The 21,735-nt window shown below is 37.7% G+C and overlaps 1 protein-coding gene across 1 annotated transcript in view; it reads left to right on the top strand.

Annotated features, from left to right (window-relative positions):
* ANK2 (ankyrin 2) overlaps positions 1–21,735 on the top strand; it is a 240,754-nt gene that overhangs the window by 24,621 nt on the left and 194,398 nt on the right. The window contains exons 3-4 of the mRNA XM_064286268.1: positions 16,524–16,622; positions 19,036–19,134. Coding sequence (XP_064142338.1) covers positions 16,524–16,622; positions 19,036–19,134 — 198 coding nt within the window. The remainder of the gene's footprint in view (positions 1–16,523; positions 16,623–19,035; positions 19,135–21,735) is intronic.

Below are 21,735 nucleotides of genomic sequence, written 5' to 3'. Positions count from 1 at the left end.
TCACTATGAGTCAAAGCCAACTGAATGGCACCTAACAGCAACAATAATATTTTCTCTCTATTTTATTAATCTGCTTCCCAAGACTGTTGCCTTGAAGACCTTTTATTTTGAGACTTATAAATATTCTTATAATTTAAATTCTAATATTAATTAGGACATCTGCCTTTAGTCTCCATGCTTCCCATAGCCAGTCACTATCATCTCTGTCCTCAGTTTTCTCATATGCACTAGGCTAGCAGATATCTAAGGTCCTTTCCAGTTTTAAAATTTTTTACGCCCGTGAATTAATAATTTCTTAAAGATTATTGATTTGTAGATACTCTTTTCCAGTAATCTTTTCTAAAGAACTCTTGTGAGGGTAAATAACTAAAACCAAAAACCTGTTGCTGTCGACTTGACTCCAACTCATGGGGACCCTATAAGACAAAGTAGAACTGCCCCATAGAGTTTCCAAGGAATAACTGGTGGATTTGAACTGCCAACCTTTTGGTTAGCAGTCAAATTCTTAACTAGCACTCATGATTTTTTTTTTCTATTTATCATCTTCATAATTTTTTATTTCATCATCACTATTGTATTGTTTATAGATAAGGACATTAGTGGACAGAGAGGTTAAATGATTCGTCTAATGCTACACAGTTGGCTATAGACAAGTAACAACCTGGTTCCAGTTCTTATTACTCCCAACACCATGTTACTATTCCTGCAGTTGACCACTCTGTCTTAAAAAAAGAAAATGAAAACAAAAGATAAAAGAAAAGGGAGGAGGGGAGGAAAAAAAGCACATTCAATCAATCTCATGCAAATGTGAAACTTTTATCCTTTATCAACCTTAAAAGGAAATATTTCCAACCCTCTTTAACAAAGTTGGAAACTCTAGTAGTGTAGTGGTTAAGAGCTACGGCTCCTAACCAAAAGGTTGGCAGTTTGAATCCACCAGGTCCTCCTTGGAAACTCAGTGGTGCAGTTCTACTCTGTCCTATAGGGTCGCTATGAGTTGGAATCGACTCTATGGCAACGGGTTTTCCTAACAAACTCAATAAGGATGTTCTTTCCACGCCTAACCCAAGATTTTTTTTTCACTGTGTTGTCATCTATTTTCCTTCAGATTTTCTTCAGTGGCATTGGAACACGAATGATTTTTATTCTGTAGTATACTGCAGGAAATCCACTGCTTAGCCTACTATTTTTCAGGATTAATTAATTCTTAGATTTTCCTCTTAAAAATTAGTTCTTGATTTTTAATCATTTTAAATTTTCTTCATTGTCTTCTCCAAATCCTTAGTCAGTATTTTGAGTCATGGAGTCCCAAACCCACTGCCGTCCAGTTGATTCCAACTCATAGCCACCCTATAGGACAGAGTAGAACTGCCCTGTAGAGTTTCCAAGGAGCGCCTGGTGGATTTGAACTGCCGACCTTTTGGTTAGCAGCGATGGCACTTAACCATTAAGATACCAGGGTTTCCGGTCATTGAGTAGCTAATTATAATCAATAATTATCTTAATCTAAATCTAATTGCTGTCTATAAATCCTAGAAAGTAGGAAATAATTCCAACTAAGTGTGAATAGCACTTAAATTAGTGCTGTTACGAAATATAAAAGAGCTGAAACAATTTTATAATAAATTATTGGTGGCACAACACACATACACACACCTGCATATACTGTGATTCTGAAATCATTAAACATGAAACTAAACAAGACAAAAGCAAAACCAAGTACAAGGAAGAGAAAAATAGAGAAATTGAGTTACTTAGTTCAAATGGATAGTGAATTTATTCTGTGTTTCCTGGAAACTAGCAAAAAAGACAAACAGATTGACTTATGCAATTTTCTAAATTAAGTTAGTAAAAATTTTTTTCCTATTATTAAACTTTTTCCTGTTACTGAAGTCAATAATAGCTTATCAAGAGAATCGATAGAATAGACACAGGACATAAATATTGCAAAAATGGATATTACTCATATTCACCTTATATAAAAACCAAATGCGTAACAATATTTCAGTATCTGTGAAGCTATTTCTGTAGGGAATATTGGTAACATGCTATGGATTCATTGCTTTCTGGTTATCTAACTGGATACTTATCCTTATGTTAATCTACGGGAATGAATAATTAATAGCACCCATTAGATTGTTAAATATGAATTGTCTCAGAAAACTCTTTGGCCACAACTAGGTACGCTCATCTTGATGTTCTGATGAATGTAGAAAAAGCCTATATTTTATGTCTTGATATGAAAAGAACCTAAGTGCCTCAGACACCAGATGTGTGGGAGGCACAGCTGGGAAAGTAGTTGAACCCTTTTTTTTTACCATAGCTACCCAGTGCTGCCTTAGCAGAAATACCACAAGTGAGTGGTCTTAAAGAACAGAAATTTATTTTCTCACAGTTCTGGAGCCTAGAATTCCAAATTCAAGGCATGACTCTAGGGGAGGTATCCATTTAAGCTTCTAGTAGCTGGCAATCCTTAGAGTTCCTGGGCTTAGACATTTACCTGCCTCCCTTTCAGATAGCATCTGTCTTCCCCCTGTGTGTTTCTCTGTGCCTATTCTGGTCTTTTATAATTCAGAAGTGATTAGGTCTAGGATCCGTCTTGCACTGGTATGGCTTTATTAGCATAACAAAAGAAAAAGCCTATTTCCAAACAGGGTCATATTTATAGGCACAAGAGTTAGCAGTTCAACACATATTTTGAGGGGACACACTCAACCTATAACACTTCCTTATATTGGCACCCAAATATAGAAAACCTGCCCAGTTCTACACGCAAATGAGAGGCATATGTCTACCTCTTTCCCACTCCCCCAGCCAACACAGCCAAAAATACCTAATGACAACAACAACCAAAAATCCATTGAAATGTGGGCCAGTAAGCTAAAGAGTGTTAGGGTAGCTCCTGTGTGAAGATTAATTTTTAGAAGTGTAACTAAAGGGGCTCATCAGAATATGTTAATTGCAAAATGTATATTCAAGGAACTAGCTGAGTTACATTATTGGATGGGATTATTTATCATTGTCTATATTAAATATGACTAATTTATATGTTAGCTAATATTTGTAAGATAAAACATTTTCATTTTAAATCCAGTTGAGGCTACGTTGCTTTTTCTGACAACATTGTAAAATATATTCAATTGCTAATTAAATCTATTTGTGGCAGAGATTCCAAAACCAAGGCATCAGCAGAAAGAAACTGCTTGTCTTGTATTTGGTTGCAACACATATTTTGTGTTACAATCAAATTGGGTCTGCTCTCATATTATTGGGAGCCCTGATAGCGCACTAATTAAAAGCTTGGCTGCCAACCAAAAGGTCAGCAGTTCAAATCCACCAGCTGCTTCTTGGACAGTTCTGCTCTGTCCTACAGGGTCACTATGAGTCAGAATTGACTTGACAGCACAGATTTGGTTTGGTTTTGGTTTATCATATCACCGAATACATGTCCTGGATCTAGAGGACATGCATTCAATAATATGATAGCAGTCCCAATTTGATTGCATTTTAAAAGAAGGCAGAATAAGAATTTACATATTTAACTGGAATTTCACTCATCATTTGTGTGTTCATAATCACTTTAATTTCAGTAGTATTAGTATCACAGAAACACTGAAGACACATGTATGTCCTGGATTTAATTTATATATTATATAGAGTTTTGTTTCTGGACTATTCCCTCATAGAAACATTTTTGTCATATTCTTCATTTTTTTCAATAAGATGCAACACTATGCAGTGATTTGTAGTGACTTCTGAAAATGAAGTAGGCTACATTTTGAATTCATAAGGAGAAAACTCTGTTCAACAAATTAAAGTAAGTAATACAGCACTGGGGTCCTACTGAGGATAACTTACCTTGAAATTGGTTAATTATATTTGAACTTTGTAAGTTTTTAGATTGTTTCAGCTCTCTTCTTTTTGAGATAGTGTCCTGTTACCATTGTTAATGTTTTCAAAGTTTTTGTCACTAACAGAACACAAAATGGGAAGTCTAGTGTTCTGATAGTCTGAGCCACAACAAGTGAGAGCTGCCTTTCGGCTGAGTTGACGTTATTGAGTAAAAGGGGAAATATTTCCCAGAGCGGAGATTAAGAACTGCATTATAAATCCCTTAGACTTAAGAGAGTTAATCACGCATGTAACTGGAGTGGCTTTTTACCCTTTTTAAACATCTTAATCTCCAAAACTTTCTATTTTGAATCTGTAGAAAGTTATGTTCAGAATTAATCATTCATGCAATTGGAGAGGTATTTTACACCTTTTTAAACATCTTAATCCCCAAATTTTTCTATTTTGAGTTCCTAGAAAGTTACATTTAGGGTAGCATTGTTAAGGCGATGATTTTCAAGGTAGTCTAGAACATCCATTTAATCAGTAAAGGGATTTATTCAAAGGTGCCTTGGAAGACAGGCCTGGCGATCTGCTTTGAAAGGTCACAGCCTTGAAAACCCTATGGAGTACAGTTCTACTCTGCACACAAGGGGTCACCATGAGTCTGAACCAACTTGATGGCAACTAATGACAACAGCAAAGATTGACTATTAAGCACGTATACAAAATTCTCTGTAGACTTATCACTTCATGCTGCACATAATAAAGAATCAGAGAGATAAATGAAGACCAGATCCGGGCGCTATATTGTACCCTGGAGAAATTGCCTGCTGGAGAGCCATTTTCCCCCCAATTTTTTTTTTAATAAAGCTGTCAAACCATCTCAACCCTTGGCAATGAGGTAGCGATATTGCTGGTAAATGGCCCTGGGAGGCAGGGGTTGGGTGGGTGGATCCTGATTTACAGCATTTCCTTATTTTCGTAGTATAAATATTTCTACCATGATAGGATAGGAAGACGTGATATTAGGGGTTTTAAAATTAAAGAACTAGCAAAGGAATCACTGAGAAAAATGCTATCTTCTTGTCTATCTCCTCTTCTTCCTCCTTCTTCAACTGATTACAACTCAGTAGCTATGGATTTATTTAGCCACAGAGGGTCTAATCTGTTTGGGGTGGTCAGAGGACTCTGGGGAACTTAAGGCAGGAAAGCATCCTCCATCTTCCCTTAGCGGACAATTTCCATTTACAAGTTAATTTTTTTTTTAAGTTAAATAAACATTGACATTAGATAAAATAATTTTTAAAAGATTAAAATGATATAATGGGAAGATTTTAATGGGATATAAAAGGATCATTCAAAAGGCACTTTAAAAAAAAAAAAAAGAAAGAAAGGAGAGCAAATAAAATGAAATGATCCACCATTCCTCTACTCTTAGAGAGGAACTTCATAAAGAACAGATTAACCCAGAAAGTCATACACAGAGAGATTTTGTCATTTGACTCAGCCAACAGCTTGCCCCTCAGGTTAGAAACTTACTGCACTTCATAGCATCAGATTTCAGAGAGAAGAGAACAATTCCTGGGCCAAAGAAGTCCAGTTGTTTGATAGGCAGACCTCCAGCTCCTGGGGAAAAAAAAAAAATCACTAAACCAAATATATTTACTCCTATTTGGACAAAAATCCTGATTAAAAATAACTACTATTATGTATATGTGTGTCTGTGTGTATGTATATATATATATGTATATATAAATGAAAACCTGGCAGCGTAGTGGTTAAGGACTATGGCTGCTAACCAAAAGGTCAGCAGTTTGAATCTACCAGGCACTCCTTGGAAACTCTACGGGGCAGTTCTGCTCTGTCCAATAGGATTGCTATGAGTCGGAATTGACTCGATGGCAGCAGGTGGGATATGTGTGTGTGTATGTATATACATACATAGATAAATGTATATACTGTAAGGAGTATGACATCTTCGTTCAAATATATTAAATAGTTTTGGTTATTTACTGAAGTAATTTTATCAAAATATTCACTCTATGATTTCTTTAGATTCGTTCTTTCATCCAACAATATTTACCAAGTAGATGCTTGTGTCAGGCATGGGGCCAAGTACTGGGAATAAGTCATTGAACTAGATAATCTAAGGTACTTTTAAAGTCTCAGGTTCTGAAGCCTCACATGGAGACAGAGGTGGGAATTGAGGAAAAGAAAAGGCAGTTTCTTACAACAGACATTTTAAAATGTGAACATTTTAAAAAAATATGAGTTGGCTAAGCCTTTAGACAATTTCCAAGGATTAGAACATTCCGTTCTTACTGAAATAACTGATCCATCCACTCTCCAAAAACATATGTAATGACTCATTGTATAGAAGAAAAGATTTTTTCTTATAAATGATTTAACAAAACCAGTAAAATCCATGTGGAAGAACATGTAGAGTAAGGATATTAAAAGCTCTTACAAATCATCAGATTAATTTTTCCTTAGAATAGTCCTACCCAATGATCATATTGCTTTTCCCTGAATGTCTGCCAGAATTGGTTTCCTATTTATGATGTAACTTTTTTTTTTTTTACATTAAAAAAAAAAACTATATTTTTTTACCAAAGAGACTGGAAGTTGAGTAATTAGGTCAGGAAACAACTTTAAAATGTAATGCTTTCCTTGGTCTTGTAATACGAGTAAAAAATAGTTTTTATTTGTTGAGTTATTTGTATAGAGCTAATACAGTTACCATAGTTTACCTACTGGTAGAATTCAAGAATCATAAAACTCCATTTTTACCAAGTTTTTATTATGTTGTCGATTCATTTGTAAAGTTTTCTAGGAACAAAGTTCTAGGAATATTCCAAAAGTGCTTTAATTCCTACCAGTTTGTACCAGTAAATAGTAGAAACCATGGGATGTGTTAATAGCACAATCCCTTTAGCTACTCTAAGATAAATGTCATTGAGAAACCAGGACTACCTTACAAAAAGAAGAAAAACAAATATTACTTTATCTTTTAGTCAACTATAAAAGCTTCAGTACTTTGCATTACTCACAATCTTTAAGTATTACATATATAGTGACCTGCAAACAGGATATTTGCCATATAGTAATTTGTATTTCCCCCACATATCTGTCAGTTTGTCTTACTGTGGGGGCTTGAGTGTTGCTGTGATGCTGGAAGCTATGCCACCAGTGTTCAAATACTCTCAGGGTTACCCGTGGAAGACGGGTTTCAGCTGATCTTTCAGACTAAGATAGACTAGTAAGAAGGGCCTGGCAGCCTATTTCAGAAAAGAATTAGCCTTGTGAATAGCAGCAGAACACTGTCTGATATAGTGCTGGAAGAGGAGCCCTCCATGTTGGAAGGCACTCAAAACAAAACTGGAGAAGAGCTACCTCCTAAAAGCAGAGTCAGGCTTTCAAGACCTTCATTTGCTTATGGGGCACGACTGAAAATGAGAAGAAACAGCTGCAAACATCCATTATTGTTAGGACTGTGGAATGTGTAAAGTATGAAGCTAGGAAAATTGGAAATCATCAAAAATGAAATGGAACAGATAAACATCAACAACCTAGGCATTAGCGAGCTGAAATAGACTGGTATTGGCCACTTTGAATCAGAAAATCATATGGTTTACTATGCTGGGAATGAGAAATTGAAGAGGTATGGCGTTGCATTTATCGTCAAAAAGAACATTTCCAGATCTACCCTGAAGTACAATGCTGCCAGTGATAGGAAAATATCCATAAGCCTATAAGGAAGACCAGTTAATAGACTATTATTCAAGTTTACACACCAACCACTAAGACCAAAGATGAAGATATTTACCAACTTCTGCAGTCTGAAACTGATCAAACATTCAATCAGGACACATTGGTAATTACTGGTGATTGGAATGTGAAAGTTTTAGACAAAGAAGAAGGATCAGTAGCTGCAAAATATGGCCTTGGTGATAGAAATGATGCCAGAGGTCGCATGATTGAATTTTAGAAAACCAACGACTTCTTCATTGCAAATACGTTTATTCACCAACATAAACAGCGACTATACACATGAACCTCACCAGGTGGAATTCACAAGGATCAAATTGACTACATCTGTGCAAAGAGATGATGGAAAAACTCAATATCATACATTAGAACAAACCCAGGTGCTGACTGCAAAACAAACCATCGATTGCTCATATACAAGTTCAATTTGAACCTGAAGAAAATTAGAACAAGTTCATGAGAGCCAAAGTACAACTGTGAGCATATCCCACCTGAATTGAGACCACCTCTTGAATATATTTGATGTGTTGAACACTAATAACCGAAGACCAGATGAGTTGTGGAATGAAATCAAGGACATCATGCATGAAGAAAGCAAGAGGTCATTAAAAAGACAGTAAAGAAGAGCGTCTGAAACTTACATTTGAACATCAAGTAGCTAAAGTGCAGGGAAGAAATGAAGTAAAAAGCCAAACAGTATGGGTTATACCTCAACATAAAGAAAACAAAAGTCCTTACAACTGGACCAGTAAGCAACATGATGATAAACAAAGGAAAAGTTGAAGTTGTCAAGGATTTCATTTTATTTGAAAACACAATCAACACCCATGGAAGCAGTAGTCATTTCATTTTATCTGAAAACACAACCAACACCCGTGGAAGCAGTAGTCAAGAAATCAAAAGATGCATTGCATTACGCAAATGTGCTGCAAAAGTCCTCTTTAAAATGTTGAAAAGCACCAATGTCACCTTGAAGACTAAGGTGTCCGTGACCCGAACCATGGTGTTTTCAGTCATCTGATATTCATGCGAAAGCTGAATGATGAATAAGGAAGTCGGAAGAAGAATTGACACCTTTGAATTGTGGTGTTGGCGAAGAATATTGAATATACCATGGACTGCCAAAAGAATGAACTAATCTGTCTCGGAAAAGGTACAACCAGAATGTTCCTTAGAAGCAAGGATGGTGAGACTACGTCTCACATACTTTGGACATGTTATCAGGAGGAATCAGTTGCTGGAGAAGGACATGATGCTTGGTAAAGTAGAGGACCAGTGAAAAAGAGGAAGACCCTCAACAAGGTGAATTGACACAGTGGCTGTATCAGTGAGCTCAAAAGCATAGCCACAATTGTGAAGATGGCGCAGGACTGGGCAGTGTTTGTTCTGTTGTACATAGGGTTGCTGTGAGTCAGAACTGACTCAAGGGCACCAAACAACAAGAACAATTTGTATTTGCATCTGGTTCTCCTTATATATACATGACAAAATCTTCATTAATTTTATATCAGTGTCTTAGGCTGGGTTCTCCAGAGGAGCAAAGCCAGTGAAGTGTATATATAAATATATAGAGAGACAGATTTATTTCAAGGAAATGGGTCACGTAATTATGGAGGCTTGCAAGTCCCAAATCCGTGGATCAGGTGGCAGACTGGAGGCTTCTCCTTACTCCTGTGGTAGCAGGGGCTGACCAACCCAAAATCTGCAGGTCAGCCAGCAAGCTCCTGGCTCACGGGGTTGCAGGAGCTGGTGAATCCAAACTCTGCAGGTCAGGCAGAAGATTACTGGCTCACATCCCAAGAACCAGATGTCAGAGGATGACAAGGGGTGATGCAGGATCAAGAAAGAGCAAGCTTTGCCAGAACATCCTTGTATATTGGAATCCAGGCCACATTCCCAAGGAAACTCCCCTTTAAACTGATTGGCTGTTCACATCAGATCACAAAATGGAAGATGATTACATAATACCTGCCAAAGCACTGAGAATCATGGCCTGGCCAAGCTGACATATAACCTTAACCGTCACAATCAGTATAATACCTGTTGTTGTTGTTAGTTGCCATTGAGTTGATCCTGACTCATGATGACCCCATGTGTGCAGAGTACAGCTGCTACACAGGGCTTTCAAGGCTGTGACCTTTTGGAAGCAGATTGCCAAACCTGTCTTCCCAGGCATCTCTGGGGGGAGGGGGGTTCAATCTGCAAATCTTTTAGTTAGTAGTATCGCACTTAACTGTTTGTGCCACCAGAAGACTTCTGTAATACACATAGACATCATATTTTGTGAAATTTTACATGAGTTTTCTCAATGTAAATGGTAAATAATTTTTCAGGGATTTAGATAGATATGAGTCAGATGTTACAGAACTATCAGAGATTATATGGTAACGTTTAAATTTTAAACTCAAGACAAATCAGTTGACATAGTTCAAAATGTTTTTCAAGTATTGTTACTAGGTGCTGTCAAGTCAGTTCCAACTCATAGCGACCCTATGCACAAGAGAACAAAACACTGCCTGGTCCTGCACCATCCTTACAGTCATTGTTATGCTTGAGCTCATTGTTGCAGCCACTGTGTCAATCTACCTCGTTGAGGGTCTTCCTCTTATCTGCTGACCCTCTGCTTTGCCAAGCATGATGGCCTTCTCCAGGGATGGATCCCTCCTGACAACACATCCAAAGTATGTAAGACGCAGTCTCGCCATCCTTGCTTCTAAGGAGCGTTCTGGTTGTACTTCTTCCAAGACAGATTTGTTTGTTCTTTTGGCAGTCCTTGGTATATTCAACATTCTTTGGCAACACCACAATTCAAAAGTGTCAGTTCTTCTTCAGTCTTCCTTATTCATTGTCCAGCTTTTCCATGCATATGATGTGATTGAAAATACCATGGCTAGGTCAACAGCCAACATCGTCTTAAACACAGAGATATTTAAATCATTCCCATTGAGAACAGGAACCAGATGAGGATGCCCTTTATCACCACGCTTATTCAACACTGTGCTGAAGGTCCTAGCCAGGGCTATAAGGCTAGATAAAGAAATAAAGGGCATCCAAATCAGTGAAGAAGAAGTAAAACTATCTCTGATTGCAGGTGACATGATCTTGTACACAGAAAAACCTAAAGAATCCTTAAGAAAACTACTGAAACTAATAGAAGAGTTCAGCAGAGTTTCAGGATACAAAATAAACATACATAAATCACTTGCAGTCCTCTACATCAACAAAAAGAGCGACGAAAGGAAATCACCAAATTGAAACCATTTACAGTAGCCCCTAAGAAGATAAAGTACTTAGGAAAAAATCTAACCAGAGACGTAAAAGACCTATACGAAGAAAACCACAAAACACTACTGCAAGAAACCAAAAGAGACCTTCTTAGGTGGAAAAACAAACCTTGCTCATTTATAGGAAGACTCAACATTGTAAAAATGTCTATTCTGCCCAAACTGACCTGTACATATGATGCAATCCTGATCCAAATACCAGTGACGTTTTTTAATGACATGGAGAAACAAATCACCAACTTCATATGGAAGGGAAAGAGTCCCTGGATAAGTAAAGCATTACTGAAAAAGAAGAACAAAGTGGGAGGCCTCACTCTACCTGAATTTAGACCTATTATACAGCCACCGTAGTCAAAACAGCCTGGTACTGGTACAACAACAGATACATAGACCAGTGGAACAGAATTGAGAATCTAGACGTAAATCCATCCACATATGAGCAACTGATATTTGACAAAGGCCCGAAGTCAGTTAAATGGGGAAAAGACAGTCTCTTTAACAAATGGTGCTGCCATAACTGGATATCCATTTGCAAAAAAATGAAACAAAACCCATATGTCACACCATGCACAAAAACCAACTCAAAAGGGATCAAACACCTAAACATAAAATCTAAAACGATAAAGTTCATGGAGGAAAAAATGCTAGGAGCCCTAATACATGGCATAAATATTATACAAAACATTACTAGAACTGGAAAAACAGCAAAAGAGAAATTACATAACTGGGAGCTCTTAAAAGTCAAACACCTATGCTCAATCAAAGACTTCACCAGAAGAGTAAAAAGATTACCTACGGATTGGGAAAAAATTTTTAGCTATGACATCTCCGATCAGCAGCTGATCTCTAAAATCTACATGTTACAGCAAAAACTCAACAACAAAAAGATGAATAACCCAATTGAAAAATGGGCAAAGGATATGACCAGACACTTCACTAAAGAAGACATTCAGGTAGCTAACAGATACATGAGGAAATGCTCACGTTCATTAGCCATTAGAGAAATGCAAATCGAAACTACAATGAGATTCCATGTCACTCCAACAAGGCTGGCATTAATCCAAAAAACATAGAATAATAAATGTTGCAGAGGTTGTGGAGAGACTGGAACACTTATACATTGCTGGTGGGAATGTAAAATGGTACAACCACTTTGGAAATCGACTTGGCACTTCCTTAAAAAGCTAGAAACAGAACTACCATACGATCCAGCAATCCCGCTCCTTGAAATATATCCTAGAGAAATAAGAGCCTTTACAAGAATGGATATATGCACATCCATGTTCATTGCAGCACTGTTTACAATAGCAAAAAGTTGGAAGCAAGAAAGGTGCCCATCAACAGATAAATGCATAAATAAATTATGGTATATTCACACAGTAGAATACTATATACCAATAAGGAACAATGATGAATCTGTGAAACATTTCATAACATGGAGAAACCTGGAAGGCATTATGCTGAGTGAAATTAGTCAGTTGCAAAAGGACAAATATTGTGTGAGACCAATATTACAAGAAATCAAGAAATAGTTTAAACAGAGAAGAAAATATTCTTTGATGGTTAAGAGGGGGGGAGGGAGACAAGGAGAGGGAGAGAGAGATCCACTAATTAGATAGTAGACGAGAACTAATTTAGGTGAAGGGATGGACAACACACAATACAGGAGAGGTCAGCACAACTGGACTATACCAAAAGCAAAGAAGTCTCCTGAATAAACCCAATGCGTCAAAGGCCAGAGTAGCAGGGGTGGGGGTTTGGGAACCATGGTTTCAGGGGACATCTAGGTCAACTGGCATAATAAAAACTATTAAGGAAACATTCTGCAGCCCATTTTGGTGCGTGGCGTCTGGGGTCTTAAATACTAGCAAGCGGTCATCTAAGATGCAAACTTTTGTCTCAACCCACCTGGAGCAAAGGAAATTGAAGACCACCAAAGACACAAGGTAAGTATGAGCCCAAGAGTCAGAATGGGCCACATATATCAAAGACTACATCAGCCTGATACCAGAAGAACTAGATGGTGCCCAGCTACAACGAATGACTGCCACGACAGGGAGCACAACAGAGAATCCCTGAAGGAGCAGGAGAGCAGTGGGATGCAGACCCCAAATTCTAGTAAAAAGACCAGACTTAATGGTCTGACTGAGACCAAAGGGACCCCGGAGGTCATGGTCCCCAGACCTTCTGTTAGCCCAAGACAGGAACCATTCTCGAAGCCAACTCTTCATACAGGGATTGGACTGGACTACAAAACAGAAAATGATACTGGTGAGGAGTGGGCTTCTTAGATCAGGTAGACACATGAGACTATCTGGGCAGCTCCTGTCTGGAGGGGAGATGTGAAGGCCGAGGGGACAGAAGCAGGCTGAATGGACATAGAAACGCAGGGTGGGGAGAAGGAAGGTGCTGTCTCATTAGGGGGAGAGCAACTAGGAGTATATATAGCAAGGCGAATATAAGGTTTTGTATGAGAGACTGACTTGATTTGTAAACTTTCACTTAAAGCACAACAAAAATTAAAAAAAAAAACTATAGATGAAAGACATTTATGCCCAAGATGAAGTTTGTATAAGTAGTATAAATAAAAAAATTTGAGAGGACGAAATTATCTGAGAATATGGACATAGATGAAGAAATAGAGACTTAGGGAAAACAATCAGAAGTAGGAAGTAGACATGTAGAGTGTGAGATACGTGAAGAGTGGAACCATAGAACACTTGAGACCACATGGCAGTTGACAAGTAGTCCTTTTGAACTACCCTAGCTAACAATTGTTTGGGGAACTAGGAGGATTACTGAAAAAAAAAGGAAATACCATGGCTTGGGTCAGGCACACCTTAGTCTTCAAGGTGACACCTTTACTTTTTAACACTTTAAAGAAGTCCTTTGCAGCAGATTTACCCAGTGCGATGAGTCCTTTGATTTCTTGACTGGTGATTCTGTAGCTGTTGATTATGGATCCAAGTGAATTGAAATCCTTGACAACTTCAATCTTTTCTCCGTTTATCATGATGTTGCTCATTGGTCCAGTTGTGAGGATTTTTGTGTTCTTTACGCTGAGGTGCAATCCATACCGAAGGCTGTGGTCTTTGATAATCATTAGTAAGTGCTTCAAGTCCTTTTCACTTTCAGCAAGCAAGGTTGTGTCATCTGCATAACACAGGTTGTTAATGAGTCTTCCTCCAATCCTGATGCCCTGTTCTTCTTCGTATAGTCCATCTTCTCAGATTATTTGCTCAGCATACAGATTGAATAGGTGTGGTGAAAGGACACAACCCCGATGCACAACTTTCCTGACTTTAAACCAATCAGTATCCCCTTGTTCTGTCTGAATAACTGCATCTTGATCTATGTAAAGGTTCCTCATGAGCACAATTAAGTGTTAATGAGACTATTATTCAAATTTGCGCACCAACCACTAAAACCAAAGATAAAAAAACAGAAGATTTTTATCAGCTGCTGCAGGCTGAACTTGATGGAACTCGCAATCAGGATGCATTGATAATTACTGGGGATTGGAATGCGAAAGTTGAAAACAAAGAAGAAGGATCAGAGTTGGAAAATATGGCCTTGGTAATAGAAACAATGCCCGAGATTGAATGATAGAATTTTGCAAGACCAGTGACTTCTTCATTTCAAATACCTTCTTTCACCAACATAAACGGTGACTATACACATTGACTTCACCCGATAGAACATACAGAATTCAAACTGACTACATCTATGGAAAGAGATGATTGGAAAGCTCAATATCAGTCAGAACAAGGCCGGGGCCAACTGTGGAACAGGCCATCAATTGCTCATATGCAAATTCAAGCTGAGACTGAAGAAAATCGGAGCAAGTCCACGAGAGCCAAAATATGACCTTGAGTATATCCCACCTGAATTTAGAGACCATCTCAAGAATAGATTTGACACATTGAACACTAGTGATTAAAGACCAGACGATTTGTGGAATGACATCAAGGACATCATCCATGAAGAAAGCAAGAGGTCATTGAAAAGATAGGAAAGAAAGAAAAGACCAAGATGGATGTCAGAGGAGACTCTGAAACTTGCTCTCAAACGTCAAGCAGCTAAAGCAAAAAGAAGAATTGATGAAGTAAAAGAACTGAACAGAAGATTTCAAAGGGCCTCTTGTGAAGGCAAAGTATTATAATGACGTATGCAAAGAGCTGGAGATAGAAAACCACAAGGGAAGAACACGCTCAGCATTTCTCAAGCTGAAAGAACTGAAGAAAAATGCAAGCCTCTAGTTGCAATAGTGAAGGATTCTATGGGGAAAATATTAAACTATGCAGGAAGCATCAAAAGAAGATGGAAGGAATACACAGAGTCATTATACCAAAAAGAATTAGTTGATGTTCAATCATTTCAAGAGGTGGCATCTGATCAGGAATCGATGGTACTGAAGGAAGAAGTCCAAGCTGTTCTGAAGGCATTGGTGAAAAACAAGGCTCCAGGAATTGATGGAACGTCAACTGAGATGTCTCAACAAACAGATGCAGCACTGGAGGTGCTCACTGGTCTATGCCAAGAAATCTGGAAGACAGCTTCCTGGCCAACTAACTGGAAGAGATCCATATTTATGCCTATTCCCAAGAAAGGTGATCCAACCAAATGTGGAAATTATAGAACAGTATCATCAATATCACACACAGGCAAAATTTTGCTGAAGATGATTCAAAAGCGGCTGTAGCAGTGTATCGACAGGGAACTGCCAGAAATTCAGGCTGGTTTCAGAAGAGGACGTGCAACCAGGGATATCATTGCTGATGTCAGATGGATCTTGGCTGAAAGCAGAGAATACCAGAAGGATGTTTGCCTGTGTTTTATTGACTATGCAAAGGCATTCGACTGTGTGGATCATAACAAATTATGGATAACATTGTGCAGAATAGGAATTCCAGAACACTTAATTGTGCTCATGAGGAACCTTTTCAAGTATAGAGTTGTCATTATATTAGGAATCATCCTAATGTTTAATCATTTTTTATGAAAAGGACATTCCTCTGCCATTTGTTAACAAGTAAAAGTTTTGTTTAAAGCTCTCTATGTTTCAGAAAGAGGTACCTGGGTGGTGCAAATGGTTTGCGCTCAGCTGATAACCAACAGGTTGGCAGTTCAAACTCACCAGCCAGCCACTCCATGGGAGAAAAGCCTGGCCATCTGCTTCCATAAAGATTACGCCCAAGAGAACCCTATGGAGCAGTTCTACTCTAACATCTAACACACAGGGTCACAAGGAGTTGGAATTGATTCCATGGCATTAGACAGAAACAATATGTTTTAGAAACCAGAAACTACAAAATCTCATTTCTGGCCAGATATGTAGATTTTTTTCCTCAATAGAAATGTAGTTAAGTATTTCTTAATTAATAAAAAAAGTATGATAAAATGAGGTTGCCAAATCCACATATCAAATGAAAATATTTACTTTTTTTGCCTCTATGAATAAAAAACACTCTGAAAAAAATCTTTCTGTACTTAATAGTTTCAAGGTAATGCAAAAACAAAGAAAACAAGTGAACAGATCAGAGTGCTGTATATCTTGTGGGTTATATGCTTGTATAAAATCAGCAAACTGACTTCATCATTACCCGACTTCTGAGGCCTTTTTGCTTCTCTTCTCAGAATGGACTCAACGCTCTCCATCTGGCTGCCAAGGAGGGCCACGTGGGGCTGGTCCAGGAGCTGTTGGGAAGAGGGTCCTCTGTGGATTCTGCTACTAAGGTAATGTTTGGCTGGCAGAATTTGTTTTCCTCGGGGAAAAAAACAAAGTGATTTAACACTTCTTTTCCCTGGTAGTACCAGAGATTCCCTGGAACCCTGAGATTCTTAACCAGGCAGAACTAAAAATGAAACCCTATCTGTTAAATTTCAGATTGTTTCTTTTGGGGATATGAGATTGAACGAGAGGTTCTAACATTTTAAAACCTATAAACTTAGTATCTAATGTTTTCTTTTTCTTCCCTTGATTTACTTACGTAGAAGACTAGGTTAACAGAATCCTCTGAAGATAATAACACATTTTTTTCTAAGGTTAACTCATTTTTTAAATAAGTTGATGCACACTTCTCAATAGAAATGAACAGGTTAATTTTAAAGCTTCGATTAAATTGTTATAGCTTTAGATGTATTCATTTGATTTGGCATAAGAGTATACAAAACCCTTTCTACTCAAATGGAAGAGAGATTTAGAATTATGGATTGAATTATTAAGGTAATACTAGGTTTTGTCACTATAATGCCTTTGTAAAGGATTGGAGTGATTTTAAAATGAAATGTACAAGACGCATGGTATTCCAGAAATTGCTGTTCCCTTGTTATAAATTTTTTTTTGTTGTTGTTGATGCTGCTTTTGCTAAAATATAGTTGAACCCTGTCTTTTAGAATTAATGTTAAAAACAACAGACATTTTAGAAGAAAATCATCAGAGATCACAAATTTTTGTCTTTTTAAGATAAAATTTTTATTTGGAGAAAAAAAGAAAGTGAGTCAGAACCAAGTCTGCTGACCAAGGCTGAAGTGTGATAATATGGCCAAGGAAGCCATGAACAGTGTGGTTAAGCACTCAGCCCTCTCTGCCTGGGGCATTAGGCTATTGAGAATGTAAACACCGGAATAAATTAGGAATATGTGCACTGAACCCAGACTTCCAACACTTCATGCATAACTGGCAAAATGCAGATCAGTCCTCCTCACAGGATAGTAAACACCAATTGCAGTGGAAATTTAAAAAACAAAACCAACCAACAAAGAAGCCAACCCCCCCACACACACACACAAAAAATCGCGTTGCCATCAAGTAGATTCCGACTCATAGGTACCCTATTGGGCAGAGTAGAACTGCCCCATAGGGTTTCCAAGGAGCAGCTCATGGATTCGAATTGCCAGGCTGTTGGTTAGCAGCCAAGCCCTTAACCAAAAGTTCTGGCAATTCCAAAGAAGTTAAGTATGGAAGTTTAATGTATGAAATAAATTCCATACTTTGAATGTAATGAGAGAACAAACTTTTTAATTAAAGCTTCTCTTAATCACAGCAAATAAATGTTGAAAAATATTGAAAGAATATGGGTTTGAAGGTTTATCAAATTATTTGCCGTCCTGAGTTGCTCATATCAATAAAACACATTCCTTAAACCCTTTTTTTTTTTTTGGTAGCTTAAATGCTAATTTTGCCGTTTTTTTTCCTTTCTTTGAAAGCATATTGACATTTTAAAATGTAGGTTTATTTTTAATCATCCATTAGAATTTTTAATCCGGAAAAAAAAAAAAAATCCCATTTAAAGCGACTCACTTTATTAAAAAAAAAAAAAAAAAAAAAATTTTTTTTTTTTTTTTTTAATTTATTTAAAGATGAGACAACTCAGCCCTCAAAATGGTAAGTCCATGGTCTGAGGACTCACTGTGAGGTGGTGGCAAAAAGAACGCTGGAGTCCGAACTTCATGGCTTCGAAATCTACAGATGCTTGTTCATTTGTTTATTTTTAAATTTTGTTATTTTAGTCACATCACCAGTATCTTTAGTCTCTTGGCCAATGCTCTCTTTTCATGAAAGGTTTAGATTATTCTTTCATTTGGGATTCGTTTTGTGGTTTGCTAAATTTTGATGTAATCAATGTTAGAAATCAATGGTAACCTTGTGATTGATTTAAGGTTTATTTTTTCACTCAAAATATTTTGAGCAACAACTACTGCTACGAGGCACTGGAAACACAACTGTGAGCAAAGTCCGTGTCTCCGCATGTAAAATTCCTACGTTTCTTTGCAAGGCAAAGTGAAGCTTTTTTTGTCGTCGTTAACTTTTCCTTGCGGCAGGATCCTTTAGTTGTTGATTAAATGTCATAAAGGGTGACATTGTCTCTATCACACACACATACACATTCCACCTTATTTGGTTGAGCAAGAACTCAATTTGTCCATGTTCTCAGTCGACACCGGGTTTTGTGAAGAATACAAAAGGATGATAGTAAATGAAATGGCTAATGTTTTGATGGTAAAAAGTAATCCCTTCCCAAGGTTGGTTACTATCTTAATAGAGTGTCAAGCTGAAATAATCAGCAAATTTGAAGATGGCTGCATGTTTCGATTTCTATAAAATTTGGTGACTTCTAACACTTTCTATTTTGTTTCTCTAAAACAGAAGGGAAATACTGCGCTTCACATTGCATCTTTGGCTGGACAAGCAGAAGTCGTCAAAGTTCTCGTTAAGGAAGGAGCCAATATTAATGCACAGTCTCAGGTATTACTTTCGGGTTTGCTCCAATGTAAATGGATTTAAATTAGTGAAACAAAATGTGTGAAATTGATTTAACGGCTTTAGCTAGCTGCTGGACAGATAAGTTTGCTATAAATGCTTCCTTTGTTAACCCATGCTGTGATATTTCTTATTTTTTGACATGTCATCATCTTCTTGATGTAACTGAAAATTGGACAAGTCTATCAGTGATTTTAAGTACACTTTAAAAAAGAATATAAAGTGGAGCTTTTTTTTCAGAATGACAGTGACATCTGTGAAATATGAATTATTCATGGCAGTGCCATCTCACTCTATAAAAATATTTTCTTTCCCTGAATTTTAAAAATTCTCAGAAGATTAGCATTCTGGTAGGAAACCTACTCCAAAGTAGGAATCGCACCCCTCTGGTTACTCACGCTCCAAACGTGGGCTTCACAAAACTGCCAAAGAAATGGGCGAATCAAGCCCTGCAGCCTGTGATGCACATAATTACAAATACGAAATGCGTCTTCTTGAAACAAAATTAGGATAAATTTTGAAAGAGTAATTTTTTCATCACGACACAGTGTACTATAAACTTTCTCTTTTGTTTTCTGATGCCAAATGGGAGAAAGTATTGTTTGGCACAAAGCTTTATTCTTCATACCTATTGTCTTAGTTTCCTAAGACTGCCATAACAAAATGCCACAAAATGGTTGACTCAAGAACAGAAATTGATTTTTTCACAGCTCTAAAGGCTAAAAATCTGAATTCAAGGCATCAGGAATGCTATGCTTTCTTTTTCTCTGTTGGGTTTAAGGGAAGATCTTTCCTTGTCACTTTCAGTTCCTGGTTGTTCTGGTGTTTTTTGTCATTCCTTGGGTTGTAGACGGATTCTCGTATGCTATCTTCACTCAGTTTGTGACTCTCCACTCAGCAGTGATTAGGATTAGGACCCATTCTACTCCAGTAGGAAATCCTGGTGGTGTAGTGGTTAAGAGCCATCTATGGGTGCTAACCAAAAGGTCGGCAATTTGAATTCCCAGGCACTCCTTGGAAACCCTACAGGGCAGTTCTACTCTGTCCTGTAGTGTCAGTATGAGTCAGAATCTACTCGACAGCAGTGGGTTTGCTTTCAGTGCTACTGCGGTATAACCTTGTTTAATTTAACTAATAATATCTGTAAGGAAAAATCCTTTTTTTCCAAACAAGGTCACATTCACCAGCACAGAGGTTAGGACTTCAACATATCTTTTTGGGGCACACAATTCAATCCATAACACCCACTTTTTCCCCTTCCCCAATTTTGCTTACTTCTCACATCCAGAATGCATTTACCCCATCCCCACCCTTTGCCGTCAAGTCGATTCCAACTCACAGCAACCCTATGGGACTGAGTAGAACTGTCCTATTGGGTTTTCAAGGCTGCAAATCTTTATAGAAGCAGACTGCCACGCCTTTCTTCTGCAAAGTGGCTGGTGGGTTTGAACCACTGACCTTTCAGTTAGTAGCCAAGATTTTAACCAATGTGCCACCAACTCTCCTTTACCCCATCACGGCATCCCCAAAATTCTTAACCCATTCCAACCTCCACTCTTAAGCTCAAAATCTCACATTCTGACATCTAAATCAAGTATGGGTGAGACTCTGTGTTTGTTCCATCTGGGGCAATATTCCTCTCCATCTGTGGACCTATGAGACCTAGAATACAAGTTATCAGCTTCCAAAATACAATGGTGGTAAAAGATTACAGTACACATTCCCACTCCAAAAGGAAGAAATTGGAGTGAAAGAAGAAGTCATGGGTACCAAGGTAGTCTGCAACTCAGCAAGGAAAATCTCACTAGATTTCAAGGCTTGAAAATAATCCTCCTTTTTCCGGGCACATTTGAGCAATGGCCCTGCCCCCTGGACTCTGGATGGAGGCAGTACACGTTGAATTTTTGGTGAAGGCCCCTCAGCTCTGGATGGCAGCCGCGCTCTCCTAACCCATCAGAATGGTAATCCCGCTCCCTTGGCCCTGGATGCCCCATTCTCCATCACATCTATTGTGGGTTTATGGAGGAACTGAGGTGTATATCTTCATAATCAAATCTATTCTTCCTTTTTAAGTGTTTTTTTTTTTTTTTAACCCTTTCTGATAACTCAGGCCACAACAAATAAGATACTGGCAAAATAAACCAGTTCTCTATCCATTCTCTGGGATAGCCTCACCAGGGCCACCTTAGAAAGGCCTTTGTAAGGTTATCTATTACCTATATTATTCATTCATTCATTATGTAGAAATGGCTGTAGTTGTATAGCTAGCACAAGTTTTGGACCCCTAAAAATACTAAAGAAAAGTTTAGAATCAACCCTATTTTCTTTGACTGTGATTATAGGGAAGAACCTGTTGAAATTATAACAGATGAGACATTATCCATTTTTATCTCTGCAATATCATACTGTTTTAATTAATCACACTTCTTTTTTCTTGCAACCCAAACTTCTAATTACACATCAATGTTTTAATGTTTCGAGAATATACTTTATTCTAAAATCTTTATTAAATGAAATTAAAAAATTTGGCAATACCTGAAAAGAACATCTGTATATTCTTTAAAGTATAATAACATCTTAAGCTTG

Source organism: Loxodonta africana, chromosome 5 (assembly GCF_030014295.1).
Source record: "Loxodonta africana isolate mLoxAfr1 chromosome 5, mLoxAfr1.hap2, whole genome shotgun sequence".
NCBI classification, from domain to species: Eukaryota; Metazoa; Chordata; class Mammalia; order Proboscidea; family Elephantidae; genus Loxodonta; species Loxodonta africana.
The sequence above is the reverse complement of the archived record's forward strand: the minus strand, read 5'-3'. Positions and strand labels throughout refer to the sequence as shown.